General features: G+C 41.8%; 1 protein-coding gene across 4 annotated transcripts in view; it reads left to right on the top strand.

The window, feature by feature from the left end:
* The first annotated feature begins 4162 nt into the window (after positions 1–4162).
* LOC144680553 (membrane-bound glycerophospholipid O-acyltransferase 2-like) overlaps positions 4163–9810 on the top strand; it is a 164961-nt gene continuing 159313 nt past the window's right edge. Inside the window, exon 1 of one of the 4 annotated variants that reach the window (XM_078541650.1) lies at positions 4163–4319. In XM_078541650.1, coding sequence (XP_078397776.1) covers positions 4233–4319 — 87 coding nt within the window. In that variant the 5' untranslated portion in view covers positions 4163–4232. Of the gene's footprint in view, positions 4320–4936; positions 4954–5074; positions 5215–9810 lie in introns of those variants that run through there. The other 3 variants (XM_078541653.1, XM_078541652.1, XM_078541651.1) reach the window with 3 other exon arrangements.

Below are 9810 nucleotides of genomic sequence, written 5' to 3'. Positions count from 1 at the left end.
GAAAGCTGACTTTTTGGCTCGCTTTTTAAAAATTATAACGTTGATTTTTGTGAAAAAAAACCCCTCCCTTTATTACTTCAATGTTCAATCTCTGAGATCCCAATGCTTTCAAATGTAAAATTATATACTGAAGGTTCTGTTATTCATTTTGGAAGTGGACCATATCATACAAACTACCTCTGATTGGCTGAAAATGAGTTCCAAAAGCCAATTTCAGTAATTTAAATTGTAGAGTTTAGGGATTGATATAATTCTGTTTATGATGTGTACAGCTCAACTTCTGCTCCAACCTTTCAGTATAAAATGTTGGAACACTGTCACTGTGTTATTCGTCCTTTTCCCAGGGATTAAAATTCTGTGGCACTGTATTAAATGTCAGTTACTCTTTGGACTACTGAGTAATTCTAAAAAAAGACAGACTAAGGTTCATTAAATCTCTAGTGTTTAAAGGATAGCCCTTAAACAAACAACTATGTGTCATATTTCTTAGCAACTGTTGATTAACAATAAAATGCTTCCCTTCCTCCATCATGACACATTGGGCGGGGGAGGAGTAAAGTTTGGTGTTTGACCATTTTAATGAGAAAGTAGGTTAATCATGTATCTTTTCGTGCTAATTTTAGCAAAGATTTGAAAAATCGATTCTTCAAATTATTTCAATAACTATATCTCTTGATGAACAAATAATTTCTTACTATTGGATTGCTTTTTGACCTAGTTGTGGAGCCATGTTTAATTCCCATCTAGGCCTATTTTATGAGTGATTACATTCATAATCTACAAGTAGTAGAGCCTTTGGGGATTAGTGACCACAATATGATTAAATTTAAGATTAACTGACAATATGCATCAATAATGGCCAGGTCAAAGACACGTGACTTCAATAGAGGCATAGTTCAAAAAATTGAGGAATGGATTAAAATAAATTAGCGGGAAAGTATTAATGAAAATAGCTCATAACAGATATTTCAGTTATGGAAAATCATTTTTTCATTACGTTTTATGTGCTTCCTAAATTCCTACAGCATATTTTGTGCTTCAATCACTTATGAAAAGAATATTTTACTGAGAAATGTCTCATCAAGAAATCGTCAGCAGTTCTTCTATGACATGGTTCACTGTTAATCAAAGACTATACTGCTGCAAAGCTGTAAGGGCGGGTGTAGGGGATGGCAGGGGCAGGTAATTCCAGTCTAATGCTTCTCATGTAAGCACAAGCCTCCAATGGAAAATATTGTTGCAGTCATGTAAATAATTCGATTAGTGATAACTAAACTAAACTAAACTAAACTTCTTCTTGAAAATGTTGTAATTGTTCTGCCTTTATTATGGTACAAGCCTAATTTCTAGCAGTAATTCCTCAATTTAACCCAGAACCCAATAAACTGGCCATATCCTTGTGTAAATGTGTACTCCAAAAATGCTTCAAAATGCATCAAGTACTGTAAAATGTTCATTGTTCCCTTTCTGTCACTGACAACCACTCACATACACCAATCCATGCTGGCACAGCACTCACCTTTCCCAGGAACTCCTTGCTACTCTCTCTCCCCAACCCAATTGTTGTCTCCTACGAAATTTCACTTGTTGCTACTATAAAAGTTGGTTTTGAATGAGCTGCACCTCATTTATGGGAATTCCTGATCACCTGTGAATCACCATCCACAGCATACAGATGCACTCAAACGGTTCATAAGAGTAGCAACAAGGCTTACATATGAGTCAGGGTGGGCAAAGGCCTACATGGGTTTGATAAGCTGTTTAGCTCAAAGAAATGAGCATGTTTTTGTCAGTATAACCAAAAGTGGGCAACTGACAGATGCCCATTTATACCCTCCACCACACGCTGTGCATAAGACATCTAGTCTAATAAATAAGGAAACATTTATGAATTAACAATCAGGAATTTATGAAGGGGGTGTCTGTAACCTGACCATTGAATAATAGTACCTACATATTTATAGCTTAATATTTGCTTGCATCCTTTGGGTAGGAAAAGTAGAAGACTTGTCAAATGACAATGAAAACTTCAAATGAAGAAAGACAAATGGACGTCTGACCACCTTGTCACACCTTGTACTAGCGACAATAATAAAGGCAAAGTAGCAAATAAGTGAGATGGCATGATAATGCTAAAACATACTTAAAACTCAGGTCTGCCAACAGTGGAAGCAAAATTGACTTGATGCCAAACATCTCACATACCGTTGGCTGAATTTTCAGCTCGGCCTGCAAGGCGCGCGCCCGACGTGCACGAGTGTGAAATAGCGTGCGATGATGTCGGGCAAGCATCTCGACATCACCGCGCACTCGCACAATATTTTGGTCGGCGTGTGCACACAGGAGTCAGCAGTGTGCCCGCTGACAATTAAGAGGGCTGTTAAGCCCATGAATTGATCAATTAAATAGAATTTTTCCCTGCCTGTTCAACCTTATGGTTGGCAGGCGCGTGAATAGGCCAAGCGGCCTTTTCGTTTTTGAGGAAACCTCATCCACGGGTGGGACGAGGTTGCCAATGTTAATTAAAAATAACATCAAAGTTTTCAGGGGCAACATCTTCCCCCCATCGGGGAAGATGTGCGGGTGCGGGAGTGGGCGCGGGCACGGGCGCAGGCGCGGGCAGGCGGGTTCCCGATCGGCATCTCCATTTGGGGACACGCCGCCATTTTACGTGGGCAGGCCAATTAGCAAGTTGCATGAGTTTCAAGAAATGACTGGATTTGTGCTGTTAACACAAATAAGCGTCTTGCAGTAAGGGCAATTATGTAACTAACTAAGGACTCCTTTAATAATGAGATTTATGGAAGAAGGGAAAACCTGCATTTATATAGCACCTTTCATGACATCACATTGTCCCAAACCACTTTACAGTCAATAAAGTCCTTTTTTGAAATGCAGCCACTGTTGTAATGTTGGAAACATGGCAGTTGATTTCCACATGGTAAGCTGCACCAACAGCATTGTGATAATGGCTATATTATCCTGTTTTTTTAAGTTGGTTAAGGGATAAACGTTTGCCAGGACACCGGGGATAACTGCCATGCTCTTCTTCAAAGTAGCTCCATGGAATATTTTACATCAACCTGAAAGGGGAAGTGAAGCCTTGATGTAACATCTCATCTAAAAGACCACACCTCTGACAGTGCAGCACTCTCTCTGTAATACACTGGAGTAAGTTCCTGAAATGCCACTCACCCTCTCTAGCCCAGAAAGGGAGTAATTGAAACTGCATGGAGACTCATTCCTGCTCGTTCCTAGAAGTTTAAAAAAAATAATATTTAACATTTTAAAATGGTTTTCTTACCTTTTCTTCCTGTCTCTGTGCTCGCTTGTTCTTAATCTAACCTTTCTTTCCCTCTGTTTCTCTCTCTGTATCCAACCTGTCTCTAATTTACCTAACTTCCTTCTGTCATTTTCCATTTAATTCTCCATCCTTAAGGAGATAGGAGAAAAGTCATTCACCAAGGTACCAGATGCTCTGTTGTCTCGCACTTTTAGCAATTTGCAGAGCAAAATATTTTTCACCTGAAGCGTGAGGGAAGAAAAACTAACAAATAGGGCACACCACAAGATGCCACAGTCGAGCAAATTCTTGGCCAATAGTCTGATTAAAAAATGCAGCTTAACAGGTGAAAATTCTTCTATGGAACAGATGTGATGTGAACAGCCATAAAAACCCAAACTCATCAGCATGGAGTGAAACTTTTAAATTAAATAGCCATTGCTTTTGCTTCTTGTAACTTCCACCCCAATCTCAGTTGAAAAGTTCAGCACAATACGAATATTTAAAAGGAAGAACAGTAAAAGTCTAATGAAAAGAAGTGAGGGTTGAAATTAGTTTGATTAGAGCATGGCTGCAGCTTATCCAACGACCCATTAAGGTGCACCAGCCCTCCAATGCCACACAATGCCCACCCTATTTTCATTCATTCAATCCTGATGCCCATAAATAGCCCACTGGTTTAAAATATCCACAACAAAAGTTGCGTGACGTATATGACTGACAGCGCGATTTGCCAATAGTGAAGCGAGATTCTCCTGTGGGCCGCGCCCCTCACACGCGGCGCGGACCAATGGGGGCTGCGGCCGGGGCGCGGGGGGTGGTGGTGGGGGAGGCTGCAGCGGGAGACAGGCGTTGTGATTGGCCGCCGGTGTGAGCCGGGGCGGGGCCCGGGGGCGGGGATTGCTCCCTGTTGTTATGGCTGTGAGAAGGCAGCGTCTCCCTGTTCAACATGGCTTCGAGTGGCAGCAACAGTGGCACCACCGGCTCCACTCTCCTGCTGCCCCTCAGCGAGGCGATAAATCTTTCCATCGATCAGGTATGTGGCTCGTTTCGCGGCCGCCCTTTCTCCCCCGCCGCCATGTTAAAGTTGGAATTGTGGCCGAAGTCTTCCCCCTCACGCCCCCCACCACCCCTTGTCCCCCTCGGCCCCGGGGATGATGGTGGGTGGGGGGTTGTGGAAAGCAGCAGTTGCCGGCTCCTGGAATATTTTCACAGCAACAGCTCCCCTGGCCGGGCTGTTAAACCCCGAGTCTCAAATACCTCACTGCATTGATGTCTCTCTTCCATGGCCCAATTGCCCCAAATAAATGCCAGACGATGTCTTAGACAGCCCCCTCCCTGTGAGGGTGGGAGATTTGTTTTTAAATTTTATTGACGAGCTCAGGGCCGCCGCCGCCTCTGCCCCTGCCCCTGCCCCGGCTTTCCTCATAAGACTTATTGACCAATTTTCGTTTGGTTTTTTAAAAAAATTTAATTAAAAAAAAAAAAATCCCCGTTTCATAGACAGATTTGTCAAACTCTTTTTTTGTGTTTTTTTTTTCTTCTTCTCCTCTTCTCCCTGGACCTTTTTGAGCGTCAGTGATTCCCAGTCAGTTTTTAAATCCGAGTAGTTCCGTCTGCCCGTAATGGAAATCACCTCGCAAGTTGTTCTATAGCAGTCCCACAGGCAGGTTTGTATTTATTTATTTATTTTTTGTTTTTGTTGTTGCTTTGTGTAATGTTCTGTTTTCCTTGCAATGAGAATTCTCTCTCTTCCCCACCCACCCCCACCCCCTGCCCTCGGAAAATCTGATCAATGGTTGATGTAAAATAGTTCACAGGATATCTTTAACACCTAGCTGCTAAACTTGCTGGTAAAGAAGCTTCAAGGAGGACGACGTGTTTAGAAATATGTACAATGTTCGGGTTTATCCACCAGCCTATTGAATTGGGTTGGACGAGTATTATTATCTCAGTGTTCCTGAGAATATAAGAATGATGGTGTATTTTGAACTAAACGACATACTGTTTGCTAGCCCATTTCAAAATACGAGACATTTCTCTCCCCCCCCCCAAGTTGTATTAATTTATTGTGTGTGTGTGAGAGAGAGCGATCTTATACGCCAACATACATATTAACATTAGGTCAACAAAAGATAATGTACTTTATTTGCGCATGTCCAAGGCAACTTGGACATTTGATTTCAAGCTGCTGGAAGGTTCAGAGTGAGTAACTTTTTAATCCCTCCACCCTCCACCCAGAATTGCTATTAAGCATTCCAAGGGCAGGTGTGGCTTAGTTTTCTCCACTACTCAGTTGGCCTTATGCCTAAAGAGTCAGTAGTGTTTTGTAATATTTACTGTTGTACCGTTTTAAAAATAATCTGTCTCATATCAGGTGTTAATGTATTTCACAAAGTGACAAACTGTGTTTTAGATGAGAAACAATGACTTTAACAAGTTTGCCAACTGTATTCTTTCCTCCTTTGTCACTGACCCCTGCCCCCACTCCACAGTGTTTTAACATAGCTATTTTTGGGGGGGTGGTAAGGCTCAATAATAGAAGCAAGTTGATCACACCTGTACCTACATGATATACTGATTGAGATGAAATGGCAGTCATTGTAACCTAAGTAACACAAGTACAACTCTGCCTTTTTTTAAAACTAGATGGAGCTTTATTTTAAAATTAGCTTTTATATTGGCAGTAATAAGTTTTTTGATTAAATGGTCATCTGATATTGCAGTTTTTTGTTGGGAGTGGGATAGGTAAACTTGTGCTCATTAAGAGCACCTTGTAATGAAGGTTTTCTTTCATTCGTGGGATGTGGGCATTGCTTGCAAGGTCAGAATTTGTTGCCTGTCCTTTTATTGCCTTTGAGAAGGTGGTGGTGATCGACCTTCTGGAATTGCTGCAGTCCATGTAGTGAAGGTTCACCCATAGTAGTGTTAGACAGGGAGTTCCAGGTTTATGAACCAGTGACAACAAAGGAAAGGTGAAGTATTTCCAGATCAGGTTGGTGTGTGACTTGGAGGGGAACTTAGAGGTGATGGTGTTCCCTTGGGGAGTTACTGTAGTACAACTTGTCGATGGTGCACACAGCTGTCATGATGTGCTGATGGGGGAGGGAGTGAATGTTTAGCAACAACAGCTTGTATTTATATAGTGCCTTTAACATAAGGCACTCACAGGAGCATTATAAAGCAAAATTGGTCACATAAGCTGATAGGATAGATGGCCAAAAGCTTGGTCAAAGATGTAGCTTTTAAATGGCATCTTAAGGAAGGAAAGGAAGATAAAGGGAAGAGATTTATGGAGGAATTCCAGAGTTTAGCGCCTAGGTAGCTGAAGATATGGCCGCCAGAGGAAGAGTGAAAACTGGGGATACCCAAAGCCAGAATTAGATGAGTTCTATGCCGGAGGGCTGTTGAGTTGGAGGAGATTGCAGAGATAGGGAGATGGAAATACATGGTATTAGTGATGGTGGATACGTGGTTGGAAGTTCCTCGGGGTCAAATACGACACCAAGGTTGTGAACATTCTGGTTCAGCCACAGACTATTACCGGGTATAGGGTTGGAGACAGTCACTAGGGAACAGAGTTTGTAGCAGGGACCAAATACAGTGACTTTGGTTTTCCCAATGTTTGGTTGGAGGAAATATCTACTCATCCAGCACTTGATGTCGGACAAGCAGTGTGATAGTTTAAATGTGGTGAGCCAGGTTCCTAATCCAAGCAGGATGTTGTGTTTCTTGAGTGTTTTTGGACCTGTACTTGTCTAGGCACCGTCGCACTCCTGGCTTGTGCCAAATAGACGATGGAAAGGCTTCAGGGGGTCTGGAGGTGAATCACTTGTTGCTGAATATCCAGCCTCTGACCAGCTCTTGTAACCACAGTATTTGGTGCTGGTCCAATTAAGGTTCTGGCCATTGGGATCAGCAGGGCTCTGATGGTGGGGATTTGACAATGGTCATGTCATTGAATATCATGGGGAGGTTGTTAAACTCTCCTATTGGAGATGGTCTTGTCTGGCACTAGTTAATTGTTGCTTAGCAGCCCAAACCCCAAACCTGGATATTGTTTAAGTTTTGCTGTATGCAGGCACAGTCTGCTTCATTATTTGAAGAATTGTGAATGGAATTGAGCACTGCAGTCATCAGCAAACATCCCCATTTCTTACCACATGAGGGAGGGAAGGTCTTTGAAGTTGGATCAAAGACACTACTCTGAGGAACTTGTGCAGTGAGGTCTAGGAGCTGAGAGAAACACAATAACTAAGTAGCCCAGGAAATTACAATAAATACCAAATGACCAGTTACTTTGTGTTGGAGATGTTAGTTGAATGATAACCACTGGCCAGAATACACAGGCCTCTGCTTTTCGAATATTACTGTGTATGTTTATATGTCCACCTGAACAGGCAGACAGTGCTTGCGTTCAACACAACAGCTGATAAGACAAAATACGCAATGAAAGCTTAAAAAGCATAAGGAATAGAAGCAGAAGGGAAGGGGATTGCTATTATTTGCAATCTGGAGTGGGGAAGTTAGCTTAATAGTTTGATTTTTCCTCAGTTAGATAAAGTTATGTGGTATCTTCAGAAATTGAGCTGGAAGGAGAAAGGAAAAATAGCACCTGGTGGTTGTCTGTGGCAGATGACCTAACTCAAATGACTTGGATTACACTCTGAAGAATTAAATACTGGTTTACTGTATTTGATTCTACCTACATTGTTCTTCCTAAATTAGTTTATAATTAATTTTTGGAGGTAATAAATAAAGAGAAGTAATTTTTACCCTCAAAGTGTAAATAGGCTATATGGATATTGCATGATGTTTGTTGATACATGACTGAATAATTTATGTTCATTTTTGGTTCAATTTTTAATATGTTCAGCTTGAGCAACTCTGTCCCTGTATGCATGTATTAGATTTAAAAAAAATTATAGTCAGTTTTAGTAGAAGGTAGCTTATCTTGTTAAACCATTTTGGCTATCTATTGACCCATTTGCATGTAGTGCATGTGACTATCAAGGTATTCTAGCTGAATGCAAAAACCAAAATACTGTGAATGCTGGAAATCTGAAATAAAAACAGAAACACTCAGGTCAGGCAGCATTTGTGGAGAGTGAAACATTTCAGGTTAATGGCCTATCATTAGAATGGGAGGAAGTTGGAGATGTAACTGGTTTGAAATAAATACGGAAGTAAGGAAAGGGTTCAGTGGGGGTGGGAACAAAAGATGAGGTCTTTGATCAGGTGGAAGGCAGAGAGATTAAATGACAAGATTTGTGCAAGGCAAAAGGCGATGGTAACGAGCCAAGTAAAGAAACAAAAGAGGGGTCAACAGGAGGTTTAAATGGGAATACAGTAACCTCTGATTTTGGTTTGAGCTTTCGAATCACGCTGCAGAGAAGTAAAATTTTATTCAAGGTTGTATGATTGCATTTTCCACTTTGTCGGCCACTGGAATTGCCTTCAGAAAATCCTCTGGTGTTTTTCCTTTCCTTATAGGATGACACTGGCTTGTGATAGGGTATGGCTTTATGGATGGCAGAAGCCTTTAGTTTTCAAAAGGACATAAGAAAAAGGAGCAGGAGCAGACATTGTGCCATTTGAGTCTGCTTCATCATTCAGTACAATCATGGTTGATCATCTGCCTCAACCTCTGCTCCCCATATCCCTTGATTCCTGAGAGATCAAAAATCTGCCCATCTCAACCTCGAATATGCTCTGAGCATCTGCAACCCTCCAGGGTAGAGAATTCCAAACCTCAGTGAAAAAAACTCCTAATCACAGTTATAAATGATTAACCTCTTATCCTAATACTGTTTTATAGATGCTCCAGTTAGGGGAAACAACCTCACCTCACCGTCCAAGGGCCCAAACACTCCTTTCAAGTGAAGCAGCATTTCACTTGCATTTCCCCCAACTTAGTTTACTGCATTCGTTGCTCCCAATGCGGTTTCCTCTACATTGGAGAGACCAAACACAGACTGGGTGACCGCTTTGCAGAACACCTTCGGTCTGTCCGCAAGCATTACCCAGACCTCCCTGTCGCTTGCCATTTTAACACTCAACCCTGCTCTCTTGCCCACATGTCTGTCCTTGGCTTGCTGCATTGTTCCAGTGAAGCTCAACGCAAACTGAAGGAACAGCACCTCATCTTCCGACTAGGCACTTTACAGCCTTCCGGACTGAATATTGAGTTCAACAACTTTAGATCTTGAACTCCCTCCTCCATCCCCACCCCCTTTCTGTTTCTTCCCCCTCCCTTTTGTTTTTTCCAATAATTTATATAGATTTTTCTTTTCCCACCTATTTCCATTATTTTTAAATGTATTCCACTCATCGTTTATTTCACCCCACCCCCACTAGTGCTATCTTGCTTGTCCTGCTCTCCACTCTTAATTAGCACATTCTTTTAGATAATATCACTGCCTTCAACACCTCTTTGTTCCTCTGTCTGTGACATCTTTTGGTTATCTCCTCCTATCACTGCTTGCTTGTCCCAACAACGCCCCCCCCCTGCCCTTTAAACCAGCTTA

The sequence above is a fragment of the Cetorhinus maximus genome, chromosome 5 (assembly GCF_964194155.1).
Source record: "Cetorhinus maximus chromosome 5, sCetMax3.hap1.1, whole genome shotgun sequence".
Lineage (NCBI taxonomy): Eukaryota > Metazoa > Chordata > Chondrichthyes > Lamniformes > Cetorhinidae > Cetorhinus > Cetorhinus maximus.
This window is presented reverse-complemented; position numbering and strand designations above follow the sequence as displayed.